The 22,682-nt window shown below is 40.4% G+C and overlaps 1 protein-coding gene across 1 annotated transcript in view; it reads left to right on the forward strand.

Moving 5' to 3' along the window:
* Positions 1–22,123, forward strand: part of LOC147818190 (multiple epidermal growth factor-like domains protein 11) — a 28,160-nt gene extending 6,037 nt beyond the window's left edge. The window contains exons 4-7 of the mRNA XM_087178319.1: positions 583–675; positions 838–858; positions 21,582–21,713; positions 21,999–22,123. Of these exons, the coding sequence (XP_087034445.1) occupies positions 583–675; positions 838–858; positions 21,582–21,713; positions 21,999–22,123 (371 nt within the window). The remainder of the gene's footprint in view (positions 1–582; positions 676–837; positions 859–21,581; positions 21,714–21,998) is intronic.
* The last annotated feature ends 559 nt before the right edge of the window (positions 22,124–22,682 follow it).

Below are 22,682 nucleotides of genomic sequence, written 5' to 3' on the forward strand. Positions count from 1 at the left end.
AAAATTCCTTGTAGGTCACTTTATTATCCAGCTGCACCAAACTTCCAACTCTTGTGAACACGCTCCCAGGAATACTAATGTCGACCCAATCAATTGGGTGCCGTGTTGCTCAATATGAATGATCAAGAAAACTGCACACTTAGTAAACACTGCGGTGCCTGGACCTGCTACATTAAAGCATCACTATATGACAAAGCACTGGCTGATCAAATTAGAGGGGATTTACGGCTTGTTCCTTCATGGCTCAGCCTGCTGATAACAGCTCATTGTGGAAAGTAAAGCTATGTGATAAACCAAGATGTTGACCAAGGACTCAATCTCCTAAGAAATCATTTAGCCCAGTGTCAAGCAGTGAAGATGGATGTTGAATATGAGCGCCATGGAGAAGATTTAGTCCCTTGATGGTATTAGAGAGATATTGAGTGTTCAATTTTATGGACCATTTTCTTTCAGCTGTTATCTTGGTGGTTTTCGTTATGCTGTTTATTGGTGGTTTAATGATGTTTTACACTCTGTTTGTGTGTGTTAACTCCATTATAAACTGCACTGATGAGGGAACATCTGTGTGTGTGTGTGTCTCAGCTCTGTGCACAGAGGAGTGTGTCCACGGTCGCTGTGTGTCTCCTGATACATGCCAGTGTGAGCCCGGATGGGGTGGTCTGGACTGCTCCAGTGGTGAGTGCACTTTACTTCTAAACCCACAATCAGTCACTTAGACTCATTTATTCCTAAAAGGTGTTCACAGCCAGGTAGTCCATAAGACTTTGCTGTGAATCTGTTTTTGCCTCAATGTTCGTCTATCTCAAAGCTGCTCAGCTTTGTATCCTCTCTTCTTAGCAAACACAGCCAATGGAACAGGTAAGTCACAATGAATTCATTCTCATTTGCTGGAAGTGGAAGTGATTTGCTTGATGAATATAGCGGATGGATGGATGGTTGCATCCCCCTGTGTCTACCGAGTTCTCTGTTATGGTCTTAATCATGATTAGACTGATGCCTATGACTTGTTCAGTGGAAAGATGAATCAATGCCAAGCTGAAACAAACCATTGCAGTGGCCTTTCTGTTTACTGGGGTTAATTCAGCTTCCCGAGCTGGCTGGGAAGGTGGAGTTCGGGCTATCCGTCCCGCAATCAGCTAAATGCTGGAGCGTCACTGGGGCCAGACAAAGAGGATGGAATATATTTATACCTTTGTGATGTTTATATGTGTACAGAGAAATAGTGAATATGAAAACAGGAAGTCAGGACGGAGATAGCAATGACCCGGGTTCCATCTTTCTGACCCCAAATTCTTCAACTGTCTGCTCCCTGTAGCATTTAACTGTTATTACCTATTGCATATTTAGGAATGAGTAATGGGAGCAAAAATCAAATCAGTAGTGTTATTGTATAGATCTATGAGTTTTCATTAGCAAGAGAGCCATTCAACTGATTAGCAACTGTGTGTAAATCAGCTGCTCTCTGTGCGGCGCCGGTCCATTGGAGGTGGATTCATGGGCATAAATGACAAGGCTGAGCTGTTTGCTACTGCTCGCTCCCACAGACTGGTGAGGGTCCAACAGGGAGGATGTGAGGTTCAGGGCCCGCAGGGACTCTTGTCCCACTCTTGGTTGGTTAGGAGTGCAGCCGTGTGTGCCTTTCAGCCTGCAGGTGCTGGGCTAATCCACCTTATTAAAACAGACTTGATGATTGAGACAGAGGCATTATTCATAACTTTAGATTTCCATACCAGGCATGATTCCAGGCTTTTTCATTTATGAGCTTTCATCTGTAGAAATGAGGAATGCGTGCCAATTTTTAAATTAAATCTGCCCTCTTTTTCCTTCGTGTAAATGGTTCAGCATGTTTTTTTTGTCTTTCACTGTAAATTTTACTTTCAGCCAGCAAAGATAGGTGAAGTGAGATTTAGTAGCGTTCATGTAAGTGGATGTAGCCATCACATTAAGGCTCACATAGGCTGAAAAGCACACATTAACATCTATTCAGCGCTAACACAGTCAACACCATGCTTTACTTGCTGTTTACTTTACTACTGTTGTGTTTGAGTTGAGGTATCTGCGATTGCACAAAAGCCAATTCCGTGGTATGATAGCTGGTGAGAGGGCAGAATGGGCTGGTCACATGACGAAGGATGTGTGAATGTGATAAAAAAGAAAAAAAAGAAAAAGTGTGTCGCCCAGGCTTTGAGATGAAGAGCTGCCGTGGGATGCTCAGCGGCCTAAAGCTGAAGTGACAGTCTTTCAGCCAGTGATCTGGAGCTGGATCAAAGGCTTGGACCTCATTTCTGGAGCAGCACCCACCAGGAAGCAGTTTTGTATATGGGTCAGGTGGTGAAAATAAAGAGTCGGACTGTTTGTGGCCAGAAAAGAGAAGGCGATAAGGTGGGAGAGATTCAGTAAGTTGTGTTGGGAGGGGTGGTGAAGGCTGCAGAAAGATATCGCCTGTTTTTCACCTGCTGGTGTCCACCTGCTGTAGCCAGAAAACATTTCATCCTCTTCCCTGGCCTGAGGCAACTGTCCCACTGAGACCAGACCTGCCCTGTGACCTCCCTGGAGTCCTGGGATGTCTTCTCAAGGACACACTGGTAGATGTGACCAACAGATAAAACAGCAACACGGGATGTTTGCTATTGACTGTTGTTTGCAAATGTTGTGTTGTTCTACGTCTATCACATGTGGATTTGGAGCAGTCAGAGTTGAGGTTGCGTTCTCCCAGAAGAGTGATGAATGATTAATTGTTGCTGTTGGTTGGTGTGATTGCTCTAATGCCTGTGTATCGTGTTTGTGGTATGTGGTCTTGAACATGTTTCTCTAGTCATATATAATGAAATTATTATTTACTTTTTTTATTTTTTCATTTAACAGCTCAGGGTATTAAATGAGTGTGGTGACATGTACCTGTTAATGTTTGGGGGTTTTTTTGTCTATTTTTCTCTGTTGTGCTTGTGTTTTCTGTCACTTTGCCTTCTGCTCTTTTTATATTGAAATGCACTGTGCTTGTCTCCTCTGTGCCACTGTGTATACTTTGTTTTGTCAGTAGGGTTCGTCTTGAAAAACAACATTGTTCTCTGTAGGATTTGCACCATGTAAAAAAAAAAAAAAAGAAAAAGAAAAAACTAAATGATGAAAAAATATTAGGCACAATAAAACAGGGACAGCAGCAATTGTTGTGGCACAATTCAGATAGATAGAGCTCTGCTTATCGGGCTGAACAGCATGTCTTTAGTCATTTTAGTCTACTGAAGCATAGGACTGTGTTCTGCCAATGTGGTGATATTATTGGTTGTAGTTTGCAACAAATATAGTATATGTTGCTGTAAAAAGAACAACACAGTATGAGATGAAATGGGAAATCAAATCATTGTAGAATATTATGAGTTTATTGAATGAAAACTATATAATTTTTTTTCAGACTCTTATGAGTTTCTTGGATTTAAAAGTAGACTTTCCTTTTCTAAAGTTGCAGTGAAATGACGTAGTCTCTATCTCTGTGTACTTTTCAGCACTTGTGATTTAGTCCCTCTTTATGAGTCTGTCACACAGGGTCACTATATGCTACAGTAATAACAGCTTTCAAATAAAGATAGTGATAAAGATAGATGTTGTATGTACAAGGTATATTTAGCTATGACTGCCATCACTTGTTAAATATTATGTGCATTGAAGCACTATCATTGATTTCATGTGCTTCAGTTGGATAATGATACGTCCCCAGTGCTCAGGGATAAGAAATGTGCATAAATACAGAGGTTTGATTTTACAGTTACTTCTCTCTGCCATCTCCAAGTTTCCTTTTCCTTATTGTGGTGGAAACGTTCGCCCACTTGTGCAGAGATTCTATAAATCAATGCTACCAAGATGCATATCTGAAAAGTCCAAGGAGTAGTTTAGCTTTGTTAACCGCAAAAGCATCCTTTGTGTTCTAAGAAGAAATCTATCACACTTAATAGCCAAATCTAATGTGGTTGGTCAGCCGTGGTCCATGAAGTAACATATTCCTCCCTAATTTATTCAAATAGGAAGGCAGCCACTGCTGTGGGTGCATACACGTAGTTAATTGATGAATGTGGCCTATGAATGCTTGTTTATGGGATATTGCAGTAGACAGCGGCGGCTACATGCTACTTATTTTATGTTAATTGTCAAATAAAACAGTGAGATTTTTTATTATTAAGGTTTTAAATCAGCGATTAGTCTTTTAACCTCCTGGGTTGAACGGTGCAGATGCAATGTGAAAGAGTAACTAGACCGAAACCGTCCTTTCATTTTGGCTTGAGAAACACCCTTGTGAGGACTCCCTCTGGCACCCATCAGTAGGTACACATTATTCTCAGAAGTGCATCTGAGCCATATGGTTCCTCTCCAATCCCACAGCAGCAGGACATTGACATGCATCGCTGTCAAAGACCAAGAGACCGTGAATTACACTGAGAGGTACAGAGATGCTCACACAGATTTACTCTCGCTAAACGCATCACTCCAAGTGTCTCTGTACTTAATGTTTTTCTCTCATAACTTCTCTCCCCATTAATCTGACAGATTAAACAGAATTCACTGTGTGTTCATGTGTGTGTGTGTGTCTGTGTGTCTGCATCAGTGTATATGCAACAAGTCACTTCTCTTTGAGATTATGGGACCAGATCAACAAAAAAACAGGAAAAGTGTGATTTGATGTCCACGTCAACTAAATTGATTGAATTCCTCATTGTACAAACACATAAAGAGACATTTTGTGAGAATGATAAATATTCTAACTATCCTTCTGAGCGGGGTTCCTTGCTGCTTGTAACATCTGATGCCAAATGCCTCATTCATTTTGATAGATCAAACTGCCCAGGCAATGGTATTTCTCGTGGGGGCAGAAGATTGACCGATCTATAGAGCCTCATGGAGCACACTTAACTGCTCTATATGAGTGTGTGTGTGTGTGTGTGTGTGTGTGTGTGTGTGTGTGTGTGTGTGTGTGTGTGTGTGTGTGCGTGCGTGCGTGCGTGCGTGTGTGCGTGCGTGCGTGCTTGTCCATGAAGCCCTCCTGCGTTGACAGCTTTGTTTTTCTATAGCACACTGGGCTCCTGGAGAGCGTTGCAGCCAGTTTATATACTGCCAAGTATGTGACAGTGTTATTTATTTCTCCGAAGCACAGAGTTCATGCTCATTTCTGACTCCATATCACACTGATGAAATGGAGCCAGTGGAACCAGCTTTCCCTAAATTCAAACCTAACCTAGTTATCACATGTGTATTAGTGTTCATACAAAGCAGCCCTGCATCAAAACAATGGAGTGGATGTATTGCCTCAGGTACTAATAAACATAATTTACAAACCAGGAAGCCCAGTTTGAGTGACAGAGCCATGTGTTTGCCATCAGATGTGAAAACACTGAACAGTGGTTTACAGTACTCTGACTCTGACACAGGATTATTTCATCTTTTGTTGTGACCATTGCGATGTAAACAGCAGAAATACAGTGTTCATGTTACAAAGCAATAACCAGGAATGTGAGCTTGGTGTATGTGAAGCTGAGCCTGAATGAACTTTTGTTGAACATCATTTGGCAAGGCGCAGTGGTTAGGGTTTGGGTTATGACCCTGTGTTTTTTTCTGTCCCGGCACCGATGCTGCATCACCGGATTGGCCTCATACATATTAATGAGGCTGCGTTTTTTTCATGCAGGATTATAATTGGTCTGAACTTGGTCTTCATAACTAAAAACTGGTTTCGCCACACAGACTCATTCTTACATTAAAAATAGTTGCTATTAAATATTTACAGACAGTAAGATGTAATTCTTATGTAACTGACTGAACCAACTAAAGTTAGCTTACTAATATAGTAAGATCCATTTATATTGAACAGTAAATGCTATTTGATAATATAAACTAGATAGATTTTAAATTGCATTTCTCAATGAACACAGTACACCTCAAACATTATGCCAAGACTGTCAGACTAACTGATTAAATAATCTTGGTTTGATTAGTGTAATAGGATGTTTTCCACACATTTTAATCTGCATAAATACAACTACAATAACTCTGAAACACACATATTTCCTTTTGTTTGCATATATAATTGAAACAAAGTCATACCTTCATTTACAATTACAAGTTTAAGGTACCCTGTTGGGCCTTTGAACACTAGTAGCGCTAGAAAGCAACGTTTTTATGGGCGGGTTCCCATTTTGTTTGTAGCCAATCATGCAAGCAGCGCAATTCACATCACATGCTGCTGGTTTCATACTGTTCTGTTCATCAACAGTTTGTGGTGGTGAGGCTCCTACAAATGTCGCAATGGCAACAACAAAGTCAGAGAAGAACAAGACTGTGAGCTTGTAAACATGGATGTTAACAAAGCTTGATTTGAAAATATATTATAAATTAGCTTTGCAAATGTTGCAAAGATGCTTGTTAGACCTCAAGGATACACACACTGTGTTTTGTTGGAAAAATATGAACTTGCAAGAAAACTTTTAGATTTAATTTAAGCTTGGCCTTGTAAAACTTTTGTTTTGTTTTGTCTTTTTAAGTTATGTCACAGCTCATGATGCTGCAGTGGTGATTGCTTTTGATCGGATGGTAATACAGATATTTCCTAGCAACTGATTGACTAATTATCAAAGTCTTAACTAGCTAAGACAAGCTTTAATAATGCAACTCAACTTTAGTAAATCACTAGGTTGAAAGTAGTTACTTATGAAGGAAAAACTTTTATTTATGAATAACTGGTGCAATGCAAATCCAGGGGAGGCGTTTTATGTGCAGTTCAGAAGCGGGCGCTGGTGTTGGCTGTTGAACAGACCAGACTGAACCATGTGGATATGGGTGTCACTGCTGAGGCTCTGACAGAGATGCTTCAGGATGTGGCTTGGACAGTGTTGCCTCTCAGATCTTTCCCTGTATGTCTCTCATGTGACTTATGTGCTGTGTAAATCACTGTGCCAAGACTTCAGCAGAGTGATGGCGAGTCCACCAAATGAATTGTAGTAAATACACTGTAGCTGGGAGCCCTCTTTACTGCTGACAACACACACACACACACACACGAATGCTGATCGTGAACTAAATACGATTAAAATATTCTTACTGAAAGCGACCAACACAATCTTTTGAAGAGGTTTTGCATTAGCATCATGCATCAGCTGGTTTGACACACACACACACACACACACACACACACACACACACACACACACACACACACGTATCTGTAACACTTTCTGTACATATAAGCCTCATTGGCCCAGTATGCAGATTGACTTTGCCCGGCTCTGAAGATTTTTTTGTACCATCCCATTAAGCAGGATTTATTGTTCCCCAAGAGCTCACTGCTCCATTACCTTTGGGAGAATGCCTAAATGTGTGTGTGCGCATGTGTATGTGTCTGTGTCTGTGTGTGTGCTTTCCTTCCATGCATATAAGCCAGTGGATATCATGGCATATCGTGGTGATGGTTAGTATGATACAACATCCAGTCCCGCTGGTCATTATCACTGTGAAGTTTGTCATTAGTCAGAGAAAGAGTGTTAAGAGCTCCTGGAACACACTACCCAGCTCTGAGAGTCTGCATAGATGGCTTGATTTAATAAGGACATTAAAAATCCTTATCTCCTGTCCTTAAGAGAAGGTCAGTGTGTCTAAAATAGCTGAAATGCTATGATAACAGTTTAGAGAGATAAGGTATCTCCTGAATACTAACATGGAACAAAGCTGTTTTAGGCTCATTTCACAGTCTATAAGTCACACTTGATTTTGTGGTTCATTGCCGTTTTTATGAAGTTTGTTTCCATAGATTCAATAGATTTTTACTGACCATTGACTTTGATGACCTTTTTACAGGTCAATGTGTGGTAGACTTATTATCACACACCTGATATAGACTGTCACGGTGTTTTGTTTTGTGTTTCTCTCCATCTTCTCCGTTCAGTCTTCAGTGTCATATTTTTTTTTGTTTTGACCGGTTGCACATCGTTTGTGGCTTGTGACCTTTTAAAGCGAAGCTGTGTCTTCTTGTGAAGAAGTTTTTAGGGGCCTGAAGAGATATATCTGCTCAGTATAATATGATGAAAAGAAAACGATTATATAATTTTCTATTTCTCTCCTTATTAATCATCTCACTCAGTTGCGTATGTTGTGAGTAAGTAAGTTCAACCAGAGTGAGATTTTTTTTTCTATAGTTTTGTTTGAGTAATTTTTTAATGCTAGAAAAGCCTAAAATTATCCTATAATTCACAAAAAAACAAAGATTAGAGGAATGTGTGAGAAAAAGACAGAATATTGTTCAGGAGAATATTAATTAATATCCTGTTAATCTGTTCAGGACCCCCCAGTGTGAACTTGTGACCCCTTGTGGGGGTCCCGAACCCCAGATTGGGAACTACTGATCTAGACTAAACATTTGTCATAGACACCCGTATTACCTCTCGGGACCTTGGATTTGTGATCATTTTAGTCAGAATAATAGCCTGAGGTGTAACTCTGTTCTTAGGGATCATCACAGTCCTTTGGGTGCTGTGTTGCAGTGTCCTTGGTTTGCTTTGGGAGTGGGAGCATATTAGCAGTCTTTCTCAGATCCTCTGGTGCACCTGCAATCTCCTGATGTTTAACCCTGGACTTCATTGGAGTGTTGCAGTGATTACAGGCCGTCCTGAGGGACATCGATTGTCCTGCTCCTCCTAGGCAAGCCCCACACAATGCTGACGAATGAACTCGTGGCCCTGCCAAGTCCAATTAACTGTCAGTGCCGCATCGACGAGCTCCTCCGTTTGTTGAGAGTGAAGAAAAACAAACTTTTAATCAAATTTGCCTCCGGGCCCTAGGGTATTTGGGGTTGTATTTTGCATTCCACTGTGATCTGCCTCGCCTGCAGTTGTGCCACCCTCTCAGAAGGTTATATTGCATGTTGTTTGTGTGAGATAGCAGAATGCCCTGCACCTTACTTTAATGGCAGCACTATCTTTCCACTGTCTGTGACTGATGAATCATCTAGCTCTAGCATCTTAATATTACAGCCACAAAGCAGAATGACAAAAGACTAGGAAGCTAGGTCAACTCATGCAAAATTTATTCGTCCACATTGGCATTGTTTTATATTAAATGCAGAACTGGTCTGTGAAATAGACTCACAGTAGAGTATTGTGTATCTTTGGTGTGAGTTTAGTGCATTTTGTCACTGCAACATGCTTTCTTTCTGATGCCTGACTGCACCTCACTGACTTGAATGTCTATAAGCACCTTTGACTAGTTGATCGATAAAAGCTTAGGTCACGATCTTGCAGAATAGTTTGTGTTTTTTTTTTTTTAAACGTTACCATCTCCACAAATACCCTCTGCTAATTCTACCAAGGTCGAGATAAACAACTCCCCTCCTCTCTGATTAGAGTAATGCAGACATTAAAAGCCCAGAAATTCAATTAAATTGGTGGCTTTTGCCACAGAAGAAAAAGGAAAAAGGACAAAATGCGAAAAGACACTATCGCATAGCTAGGGCGTACTAAGTGGAACAAAGAGATGTAGCCTGGGATCTAAACATTGACAAAAGGGCATCTGGATGATAAGAATCAAAGGAAATTTTAGAGGAAATGTAATCATTACCAGACACAAGGATGCATTCATAAGGATCCAATCTGTGTTGTGCAGAAACCGATCCAAAATTAGCTGTAAAGCCGATACAAACAGCACCACCACCCCACCACCCCCCCCACACACACACACACAAACCCAAACCAAAAAAAAAAAAAAGAAGAAAAAAACAAGGTCAATGCCAATGAAGCGGAGTAGCCAAACACGTGGCGCTGGCGAATACGATGTTAGGTCTGAGCAGAAAAAGCAGCCCTATAGGAGTTCATCATGTCCTGTTGTATGCACTTCATTAAGACCTTTCAACTCAGTTTAGATGGATAAAAGACGGAAAATGCTGACTTACTGGTTCAGGCACCTGCATCCTCAAAGTGATGAAGCCCCCCTGAGAAATTAGAGTTACAAAGAAACTTGACACCATGTGATTATCTCGGCCTCGCACTTTAAACATTAGCTTGTATTATGATTCTGGGACTCACTTCCATTCCAGGCGCATGTATACTGTAGTATGAATGACAAAATCGCCCTCCGCCACAGAACAAAAAGAGGGTTAAGGTCCATGGATCAATAACACTGGTTCTTGCCTTGACTCTAAAATAAGGTTTTGGATGGAAATTTTTTTTTCTCCTGTAGCTTCTGTCTGTCCTTAAACTAGACAACTTCAGTTTAATCAAAAGTGACCAATGATTAAATCTATTGTTGTCTTCTTTTAAATATTTTAACCACTGCTCCTTCACTCATAGTAAATGTCATGTAGACTAGATTCAGGATTTATGCCCCATGCTGACAGGGGCTGGAGCCTCCTGCTCTTCCCAGATGGCTCGATTCATTTCTAAGCTGCCTGTTTAATGTAACTACAGTATCCCTTTCACTCACCCTCTCTCTGTCACTCAACCCCCCAACCCCCACCCTCTCTCACATACACACACAATACTCCCTAAGTTGCTGTTGTATACTTTTCACTTCGCTTTGACTTTGAGAATCGAGGAGAATAATTCATGGGCTTAGCGAGTTTCAGAGACTGGGAGAACAACGCTGCTTTCAGAGCCAGCAGTTCATTTGAGATGAACTCCAGGATTTCCTTTTTTTTAAGAGGGGGGGGGGGTTCCGCATTATCCTGGAGAGATGATGGTATAGAAGAAAACCCCTTAATCTACAGTTTTTCTGTGTTAATCAAAGGCTAGAGATGTTTTCGTGTTTCATATTGTAGCAGCTATTTATCCATCCTGCACCGCATCTTTTCATACCTAATTGAGTGTAACGTGCTGCTGTGGATTTCAAACTTCTATTTTTCAGATATTGGAATATTTCACAAGATCTAGTGCTAATTTGGTATGTTATTAAACACACCACACTTTGTCTGTTTTTAGATAAATATCAGTGAAGTCAGCAGAATTTTGCACAAAGGTGTTTCTTTTTGGCTTCTGTCTTGACGGCTCAGATCATTTAAATGCACAGGAGAGCGCTTTCTGATTGCACAGAGGACTAGATCGAGGCCAGTGAAAGTCTTCTGCCTCTTAACTTCCCTCACACAACATAATACAGTGTGTCAGTCTGTTGGCATCACTGGTGGTCAGGCAGGTAGAAACTCCCACCAAGATTTATGGCTTGATGATGGGCATTTGCATAATGTGAGATCATTAAAAAGCAATTATCCTTGTGTTTGCGTTCGCGTATGTGATCCTGTATTGTTGGGATTAATTTGGAAGGTGGATATCGGCACTGATGGTCCGTCTTTAAGCTAAATCATGTTTGTGTTTACAGTGAGGGACACATCCATATGCTGTCACATGTTAGACGCGTGTCATCGTTGGTGTGAGTCAACACTTGACAAGCGGCGTTTGCTTGCACAACACTCCACGGAGAGAAATGGTCAAGGCATACAAACAGGAAAAAATAATAATAACTTGCACTGCATTTGCATTCATACACCTCTCTGTGTTGAGTGATGGGTTTTAGTGCTCTTTGACTCCAATTTTATTACTTTCCTGCAGAGATACAGCTTTAGGTAATGCCAATAATCAAATAGATGGAAAACATTATTTACAGCCGCACACTTTAAGTTCTTGTCTTTTTTTTAAGTGACTGGTCTGCTTTTAGACATCCACAGAGAAATATGACTTGGAGGCATGTAACAGTAGTAATGAAAAAAGTTTAACTATTCTATACCCATTATAGTTTAATTTTTTTTTCATTTACTCTTGGAGCTTAGATTTCAACTTGAGTTTAATTTTAGTTTGTTCCCATTGGACATTTGCAGTTTTTTTTTTTTTCTGGAAATCTATTAGTGTCTAAGAAAAGAAATTTCTACAATTGATTTGTCTAAAAAGAAATTTCTGTGTATTTTTCCTTGCACAGACTGTTGGTGTACTTACTTCCCTTCAGGTCCTGGACACATGATTGATGATTAATTGCAAGGGACTAAACAATAAAACGAAGTCTAAGTTGACAGTCAAACAGCATTTTCCAATATCACTTTATTTTAACTTTCACAACAACTGGAACAAAATGTGAAACTGTGTCTAAGAAGAGATCCACCAAAGATTTTAAACTGGATGCAACAGTGGTCCATTAAAGTTTACAATCACATAATACAAACCCTTAAACCCTCCAAAATAGTAAATACACATGTTCCATTTGTCACAACCATAACATAAGAGGCTTTTCACCTGAGCTCAACATGTCAGCAGCAAATGAAAAAAATGTACATACAGTCAGTGGTGATTCAGTAGTAGAAAATGTGGATGTGGACGTTCTGATTTTCCAAAATTTTCCATTAAGAAAAATCCTTGCAGTCAAATTTAACTGTCATGAGTTCAAGCTAACCAGAGCCACTGTTAAACTGCCAACTTTGACAGCGGCTTTTCAGGCTTAGCAGGAGCTGAGTATTTGGTTCTTTTTTTGCCACTGACCAAATGGCAGGTGGTTGCTGAGATTTGGGTAATTAATACTGAGGAGCATGTTCAGGTAAAAAGAAAGAAAAAAGTCATGGCACATCCTGTAACTGCAGTCATCGACATACTACAGGTTGGACTATCTCAATTCCTCTCAAATCTGTTGATTACTCAATCAACAGAAAATGAATTGAACTATTTTGGTAATTGAATTAAACTTTTAAATGGTTTTCAAGCTAAATGACAAACATTCTTTTGCTCCAATATCTTGATTGGTAGTCCAGATTTTTTTATTATTATTTTGGACAAAGAATAACCAACCAACAGAAATTGGACAGGAATTGATGATTAAAATAATCATTATCTGCAGCCCTGTGGAGTTTTTATGTTAGTGTTCATAAAAATAACTCACTGGTGCTTTTATCCAGGTTGCACGAATAAGCTACCTACGGGTCAGGGGGAAATTATTGAAATTTAAAAAAATTAAATAAATAAAATAATCATGTTATCTTTAAAAAAATTATTTGTGCTCTAGGCTGTTCAAACAGTGTCTACTGTATATTTAACTGCATGGCCGCTTAGTGTTGGTCATTTATGAATGAATGAATGTATGAATGAATGAATGCTTTTCTGTTGTGTGACATTGATTGTAATGTGTGCATGTGACTGAGCCACTTGGCCTCACAGCTGTATGCTGCGTGATATCAGGTTGTCTGTACAGTGTGGCGTGCTGCGCTGATGCTGATTTTTGTGGTTGTGTTTTTGTGATGTTCCAAACAAACCTCCTTTTCAAAACCTGCTATTTTCTGGCACGTACATAGATAATTGATGTCACCTAGATGTTAAAGCAGACTAGTTTAAAAAATCTCTTTCAAGCTCACATCCCCCTGATAACAAGTCCTAGATTCACCTATGAGTGCGTCTGTGTCCTCTGTTTGAAGAGAAACAAACTTGTATGTTCAGTGTCACATGAAACGCTCCTCATGCAGAAACATTTACAGTAGATCATCATCTGTTAATGGACTGTGTCAAATTGTCTGTGTGTCTGGTACAGAACTAAAGTCATACTATGCACATAGAGGTGCACTAATTTGAACCATGTGCACAAATTTAACAGCTAGAGTTTTATTTATTAAGACCACTCATGCAAATCAAGTCAGCTACAGTTCTCTAATGAGGATACCTGAGACATAACAATGGACCCTGACACTGCAGCCTCGCACTACAAATGAAATACAGTGCAGGGGGAAGAGACCACTGTGATTTCACTTGTGTGGTTGAGCACACCAGAGACTGCAAGATGAAAGACTGCCACGTCGTCGAGTTTTGTTCATCTCGCCTTGATTTGATGTTTTAGTTCACTGTGTATTTCATCTAGCAACATTGGGAATCTCTATTTTCATTCATTTCATCCCCTGACGTTTCAAAGATAGTTATTATCAAATGGAACACCTGTCCTTTGAAAAGTTTTGTTTTGTCAGGATCAGAGGATGTACCTTCTCTAAATGTGCTTCACTAGAAATTTACCTGGTCATTTATTCAGATCATTTACATAAATAGGAGTAATAATACCCCACTATAAAATTTGCCATTAAAATTTATATTTTTTACAATACAAAAATGCATTTCAAATATAACAGTACTCATTATGCAGAATGGGCCCCTTTCTGTTTATGGTGTTATTGGATCATAATTATTGATGTGATAATATGTAAACTTTAATTTATTGTTGTAGTGGGTTGAAGTGGGGCTAATCTTACCTACTTGATATGGTGTATGTAATATATAATACGGCACAAATAATATATATAATAGAAAATACATCACATTTTATTAACTGATTATATTTTTTGTATGTACAATGTTGCCTGAAAGGTAACTTGTAAGTGTAGCTTTGAATTAAATATAGTAAGTACAGTCTTTGCCTCTGAAATATAAAAGTATACATTAACATTAAGTTGAATTTCTCAAATTGTCTCATTGTTTGTGTAAGTAGAGAATCTGAAACCCTCTCTCTCAGACTCAAACACACAGCTGCATCAGTGCCAAAGCAAACATGAAATATGGCCCTCAGGATTCTTCAACTTTTTCATGGTGTTGATGGGGATGCCCCTACTGACATTATAGGAATGTCCATCAGTCCTCCACTCTGTGACCGCACCCCTTCATATTGACTGCTGCTGCCCCGTGGCACATTCTACTTCATCCTAATTAGAATTAATAATTGAAAATAGGAAATCAATGTGTGCAAATTAAGTGTGGAAACAGTTGGTTTTATCGGGTTGACATTGTTTTTTTGAGCAGTCACGTCGGTGCCCGTGACTGTTGTGTGTTATGTCTGTGATAGCTTTATTTATACTCTGGTCACTGTGTGTTGGTGTGTACTGTAGATAAATGTCCACCTCAGCTGTGATTGCTTTTTTGTTTTTGTCCTGTGGCAAGAGAGCAAAGGGTTTGTTTTCTGCAGGACAGGGTGAGGGATAAATTATTAATTGGAAGGAGCGGTGGGCTGTGTAACAATTTGCTCATCCAGAAGCATGAGCCGTGTCAGGTTCTGTTGAACAAGTGACTGGTTTACTGCACTAAAGCGAAAGCATCTTTTACAGCCTGCTTGTATTTCAGCTCAACACAGCCAGCTTTATTAGAAAGAGAGGCCGCTCTTTTAAGTAGCATCACTCTTAAGTGCTTGTTTAGAATAAAGCACGAATTGACCTGGCCTTGTCTGTCTCGGTCAACCACCAGCCCTGTTAACCCTGTTAGAGCTGCGCTGCAGGGGAGACGGCTGGCACCTGCAGGGCTTGTATTGATCCAGGTTCACATCCTGAAGAGAACTTGGACAAATGATCAGATCCTCCACGGGATAAACAACCAGGCCAGACCTTTTAATCAGTAATGCATAGATTTTAAAGGATTAAGTTATTCATTCATTGGGTTTGTGGTTCCAACTAAGCAACAGTCAGATCTTGTTGCTTCTTATCCACCTCCATGGTGGTATCAGGGGGAGGATATGGTGCATTACAGTGAACTGTGTCTGTTGAGAGAGTCTCTGTGTTGGTATTGTGGGCTTGGTCCTGTGCTGCTCTTCCCTCCAGGGGAATGTGAACACACAGTGGCTCGGCTAAGATGAATTAGGGCAGGACAAACGACACGCCCAACAGCAGAAGCTGCAGCATGTTGTTATTCCAATTCAGCAGAATTGCCCCCATGACTATTGGCATTTTTTTCTGTATATTTAGAAATTCATTTGTCAAGCTCACAGGGATGTATCTAAGTGTTTACTTGTCTTGTCTGTGTTTTCTGAGGACTAATAAATAACAGTGTAATAGGTGTCAGCAGAACATGGAGGGGGACAGTGGGGACTGTCTTGTAGCGTAGTGGCAGCTTTTACAGCCACAAGTTTAACAACTCTGAGAGACATTTGTCACTCAATGCAAATTTACCACTTTGCACAACAATCATCACTTTCCCTCTAGACCCCGGTACCAGTCCTGTCTGCTTTTCACTCTATTAGTCTGCGTCATTGAGTCAGGGAGCTGTGATGAATAGCTGAACGTTGAGTCGTTCTTTTATTGAATAACTCCTTTAACAAATAGCTCATACTGACTGAAGAGCAGAATATTACATACTCTTGTGTCAGCTAAATTGTAGGCAGAAATGTTTCATTGTTCCTTTTAAAAATGATCATTCTGACATTTAAAATCTCTAAAGAAAGCCCGTCTCCTCATGCCATTTTGAAGGAGTGACTTGTCGCCATTAATTCTGGTCATGAAGTGTAATTTGGAAATTCTGATCTGTCACGGAAAGTAAAAAAAAAAAGAGCAAAGTGAGTGGTACAAACTGTGAATCAGACAATATGAAATTCAGAGGTGCACTCTTCTCATGAGGCAACGCAGGAGACTCGTCAAGACAATGAGTCACGCTGCTTTGCTTCGCCAGAAGCTCTGCTGGAGAGTAAGCAAGAAGTAAAAGGCTCTCAGGAGCCTGAGCATTTGTCTTCTAATGTCTTGTCTGAGTTAAGTTATTTCTCAAGTGTCAACAGTGTGTGTTAATAATAGTTATGTGACAGTGAGTGGCTCAGGCAGTGGGGTGTGAAGTCAGGCTGCGAGCCAAATATTCCAATAGCAATGATATGGTTTTTCCCAGTTAGAATTGGCAAAGCAGTAAGCAACTGTCTGCACCAGCTGCGTCGACTGGCCAGCATTTATCCAGCATTTTAGTCCAGCCATGATTCTAATTGAAGTTTACTTTTGCCCCACGTCCAGCTGAATAAATGAAGAATAAAACCAGAATCCCACTTGAATGGAGAGAGAGATATTCTGTGTTTAAAGAGCTTGACTCAGGCCCTCATTTTCAATTTGGTTTTGAGAAGCTTACGGCAGCTTTCTGTGGCACAGGCTCCCCCTCATACAGAACAGTGACAAACATTTTGCTGAAGAGGCCAAGTTCAGGAGAACTTCTGAATGCAGTCAGCTGCTGAAAGCTGTTTGGTTTTAATCCTGTTGCAGCCAGCCCCTGATCATGCAGACTCTTGAGCACACTTCAAAGCTCAGCACCACCATGATGGCTCACTCAGCCCATTCTTTGGACATCACCTTCAGAAGTTTACTATCTGCTGGTAGCCCTCAACGTGATCTGTTTTGTTCCAGCCAAGGGGATTAGCACCTTGGGATTGGACCTTTCCCTGTGTGTGAGGTTATCCACATTCTAACTGTTATGTGTTATGAGCTCTGAGAGTTCAGTGTATGTTTCCTCTGTTAGGCTCACTGACCCAGGCCAGATCAGTTAATGGGCTGGACTGCAGCTTCTCGAGTTTCAGACTTGTGTGAGATTCACTGCCTACACACCACAACCCACGGGGTCCTCATCACCTCACACTATTTAGCTGTACTCTCCAGAAGCTTAAGGCTTCATGCTACATGCTACTTTCCTGTGCTGTTTCTCTGTGTTTTTGCCTGCAGCTCATCATGAACTCTGACTCCTTAATCACAGTTAAATGCTGTCAGAGCTGGGAAGTGAGAGACCACTGGGTAAAGTTTGAGAACCTCTGTGTAGGAGAGAGACAGCGAGATAATGGGCTTTGCTCTCAATGTGCTGAGGCCTCTAACTGCGAGCTAAAGAAGGTTTAAAACTTCAAATGGTAACATTTGCTGAGCTCCTAAGCACCAGAAAACTCTGCAAATTAAGCGTTGGATAGATTTTGGTTTATTTCTCTTTTTCTCTGCCGCTCTGGGTATTTTTTTTTTTTTTTTTTTACTGACATCATATTTTGAGTTATACATGTAAGAGTATAAAAAGCACTCTGTATTAATATGGTCAAGGTTTGAAGCTGAAACCAGAGGTGATGATGCCTCCAGTGCACTGCCTGTTTTTTTTCTGCTGTGCTGAGGGAGCACTGTTGAGCTGAGGGAGCTCTGAAGAGTACTTATAGACTGCTAAACCAAGTTGCAGCTAAACTGCTCATCCATTACTCCGGCTGCCCGCACACACCTCAGATTTAATGTGCCTGGGTCGTTTGCGTGGCAGCAGCTCAACCCTCAGGGAATTCATTCATGCCAGACTGGAGGCCGGGAGCAGATTAGATCAAATCAATGTGAGCCCTGTAATGTGGCCTCTAGTCTGTCTGACCGTAGAAGTAATACTGCACTAGCCCAGTGTTTCGGGACCCCCTTCAGGGCAGACCTGTCTGTATCAAGGAAAGGCTGATCATCCTCCTGCTGTGTACATGGAAAAACAGGCTTCAGTGCCGACCACGAAACAGGGTTCATTAAGCTCCCACTCTGGCTGATGAGAGTTCTGGCAAAGTGAGCATACAAGGAGAGGGCGTAGTGTCTTTACATTTACAACTGAGTCTGCGATGATGTGAGAATCAATAGTGAAATATTCGCCTTCTTAGTTGTTGTGCTGGTCTGGATCTCGAGCTGGGCTTTTATGTGAGGCAATACAGCTGCTGCTGCTGCTGCTGCTGATGATGATGATGGAGAGACATAAGGCCGTACCAATCACTTAAATCACCAGTAGATCCTCAAAAGAACAGGACCCTGGTGAGAGTGAATACAGCCTAAAACCCCAGTTCAGTAATTGTTCCTCACATAAAAGCTGGTTGTTCATTTAACCTTGAAGATTAGCTTTTTGCTTGCAGTTTATGAGACATATCGAGTTTTTCTGAGCAGAGCCATCCCTTGAGGAATGTGGAAATTGCTTGTTTTACATCATTCCCTTAGGTACCACTTAGTAATGTCACAGAACTGTTTACATTAACCCACGTAAAGCAGCTAGGTTATATAACTTAACTTAATTTTCTCGAGTGCCAATATTACAATACAGCTGGGAAGACTAATTTTGCTGCTCATCGTTCCTGATGGTTGACACCTCTGGGATATTTGCACAGTCGTCACAGAGGATGAACATTGTCTCATCCAGGTGTTATTCCATCAAATTGAAACTTCCTGCACTATTACTCCAAGTTCATTACAATTAGTCTGTTTGAAGTCGATTTGGAAAAAGTGAACATTTATGAACAGAAGTTCGAAAGTTTCACAGCCTCCAGTCTCTAAAGATTTTTTTTTTTTACCACTGGCCATTTTGACAGCTGACTGCAGAAGTTACACCTGCGAAAAGGTGTTAAAAGACATACTGTTATACATGAAAAATCTCGTTCCTCGTGTTCTTACTCTTTGCGTCCTCTTTTGCTCTTCCCTCTAGACACTGAGAGGTGTGAACAGCTTGCACATTTGCGTCCCATTTTACAGATTAATTTCATGGTGTTATTTAGACCTTTCTCTATGATGTTTGTGGTATGTCAACATCACACACACTCAGTGTGGTACATTTTATTTCTTTGCCCATTTCTCAGGAACAGAACTCTTTTTCTCACCAGTTTGTATTTCCAACAAGTAAAATGAAATGATCAGTGTTAGTCATTCTAAAACAAGGAAAGTGCCAGAGTTTTAATTAAAACACATTAAACCTGCATAACCATTGTTGATATTTATTCTGAATCTAATGAGTTAATGTCTACGGCTGTGTGTAATGTGTAGGCTGCCTGCTACAGAGGGTTCACACAAGTCTGAGTGAAAATGATTAGTTGATTAATTAATTTGTCAGTTCTTATCAAAGTCAATTTTCAAGCATAAATGCCAAAGAAATTCACTGTTTCTAGCCTTTCAGATGTAAAACCTTAATGGGTTTTTTTTAGCCCTCTTTGATAGTTAACTGAATATCTTTCAGTTTTGGACTGTTGGGCGGATAAAACAAAGCAATTTGAAGATTTGTGCTCGAGGAAATTGTGATGGGCATTTTTCAGTTTTCTGACATTTTACACAAAAAAAATTAATCAAGAAAATAATGTGCATCTTAATTGACAAAATAATAGTCAGCTGTCCGTCTTCAAGCTCTGCTTAACCCATATTAAGCTAGTTATCAAGCACCAAATGACAGGTAAAGTTAGCTAGCATTAGCTGGTGAATATGGGAGAGCATCTAATTACCTGTTCCTAAATACACACATAGTTTGCAGAGACCTAAACAGAACTTAAAGGGGAGTGAATATTGAACCTCAGATCACCAGAAAAACAAGCAAGTACTGATGTGTCAATAGTAGGCTACTGTTGCTGCTAACACTTGCTGCTGCACGGCTGTGTAGGAAGAAGATATGTTAGCATGTTTTGATGCTTCTCTTCCCCCTAGTGGTCAACTAATAAATGCAGCTGCAAATAATAGACAAAGACTAAGCAGCTGCAACCAATTATGCTCTTAGCATTAGCAGTCTTTCTCGAAGATGTGGATTAATGTTAGGAAATTTTTTTTTTGCAGGTGCTATCCATAGAGTTAGCTCACCATCACCATTTCTGAAAAAGAAAATGGAGAAATGCCTCAAAATATGCAATAAGGTAATTTAGTTCATATTAATGAGGTAACATACAGTCTTGTCTAATATATTTAGTGACTCGACAAAAAGACAAATGATTTTTTTTAGTTTAGTTTAGATTTTTTGAGTTAACTTGATTAAGCAACCTGTACGCAGAGTAACAGAAAGGTTTACAAGCTCTGTATGCAGTGTATTTTTCAGCCAGGAGCTTTCTTCAGTCACTTGTCTGGGATCCCAACAGGTTGGTTACAGCTTGATTAATGTTTTGGAAGGCTCATATGGACAGGTGATATGAATTTTGTTCTGCAATGTCGCTGGCTTTATATTTGTCTTTCAGAAGCTTTACACATAATAGAGTGTTTGATAGTGTGAAACAGAGGCTCAGTGGTCACACACACAGTCTCATTTTGATTTCTGGCTCTGGTCCGTACTGTGTGGAGTTTGCATGCTCTTCCTATGTCTGTCTGTGAATGTGTGTAAGTGAGTGACTGTCTGTCATTGGTTCACTCTGTGATGGATAGCAGCCTGTAAATGGTGTTACTCCACTTTTTACTCAAGGCATGCTTGGATACTCTCCTGTACCCTGTGACCCTGACCATGAACAGTCCTAAGCCCATTTATTCATACTGAACATGTAAATCAGGTCAGGAATATATGCTTTTATTTTGTGCAAAGGCTAAATAAGCTCAGCTTTTAGCAAATAGTCAGACAGGAGAATTTTGTGTATTTGGTTATGCTCCACAGAGTATTTTTAGCTATAGCAACAGCAAGGTGTATGTGGGATTGGCCCAAAATAAACTACAGTGCCCATGTTCCTGGTAATGAGGTTATCGAGTGTGGCTCATTTATGTGTTTTTAATAGTTTTTGGATGACAATGGAGCTCTGTGGAGAACTAAGCTAAATCAGGCTTTGGCAGCACAGATAATACTTGTAAGATCAGGAATTGGATTATTAGTAGCCTTATCATTTAAGACAAGAACACAATTACATCGAAATGAATGAGCTGTCATTTTATTGAATTGATAGAAAATGATTAATATAGGCATAAACTGAAGATTGATGTCAAGAACATCGAGCTTATGCAGCATTGTAAATGATGAACTATCACATGTATTATACAGGATTGAATTTCTTGCTTAATTTGACATGTTATTTCAGGAGTTTTTGAGGGTAAATGCTGGTGCAAATTCTCTTTTATTTTGTTACTCTGTCCTGTCTGATGCCACTTCTCTCTGTGCCTGCAGGTTGTGAGAGTGACTACTGGGGTCCTCATTGCAGTAATCGGTGCCAGTGCCAAAATGGGGCAAAGTGTAACCCCATCACAGGTGCCTGTGTCTGCACTGATGGGTACCAGGGATGGCGTTGTGAGGAGCCCTGTGAGTACGGTTACTATGGCAAAGCATGCCAACTACCATGCCAGTGTCTCAATGGTGCCACCTGCAACCACGAAACAGGAGAGTGCATCTGTGCTCCAGGGTACACAGGGGCTTTGTGAGTACCAGCAACATATTTACTCCTTTGACACGTTCTTTGTGTCTATTAAAAAAAATTTGATGAAGTCTTTTTTTGTTTGCCCGAGTGTTCTTTGTTGATGCAAAGCACTGCAGGCAAACACAGGTTATGTGTCTGAGACATCTGACTCTTGACTTGTGTGGTGACAGCTGTGGAGAGCGCTGCCCCTCCGGTAGTCACGGGCCTCAGTGTGAGCAACGCTGCCCCTGTCAGAATGGAGGAACATGCCACCACATCACTGGAGATTGTTCCTGCCCTGCCGGGTGGACGGTAGGTCACATAAGCAAAGGTGGGAGGGAAATGAGGTAGAAAGGCCAAAGAGAAGAAAAGGGCTGAATATTATTGGGCTTCCGGTTGAGGTCTGTAATGTAGTCTTTACTGACACACACACAGACGGACATGTTGAGAACATGCACCTTAGGATCAAGATGCTGTGTTCAGTTAAATATGAGAAAGTGGGATCCTCTGCTCACTGCAAGAAGACGGAGAGGCTGCATGCTTTCTTAAACCTTAGTTCATAAAGTGAAAGTAAGTCAAGTGAACATTGCCACCCGCAGTTACCATTGTAAAGTGTTACTTTAGGCACATCCTCATGGACTAGTGGTTTGCATACGAATTAACCAGGTTGAAATGTCTGTTTTTGGCTAATCTATTGAATGCAGTACCTGACAAAATTGAGGCACTTCATCACATGTTTTCAAGAATCCAGTTGTGCTGTAAAGAATTTCTGCTCATTGATTTGCCACACCATCCACAATGACCTAGAATATTTTAAAGGGACAAATTATACTATATAAACAGTGATAATTGTCTATGTTAATCCAACCAAGGGA

Source organism: Seriola lalandi, unplaced genomic scaffold (genome assembly GCF_002814215.2).
Source record: "Seriola lalandi dorsalis isolate HSWRI2012SDOR001 ecotype SW California unplaced genomic scaffold, Sedor1 jcf7180002054682, whole genome shotgun sequence".
Classification (NCBI taxonomy): Eukaryota; Metazoa; Chordata; class Actinopteri; order Carangiformes; family Carangidae; genus Seriola; species Seriola lalandi.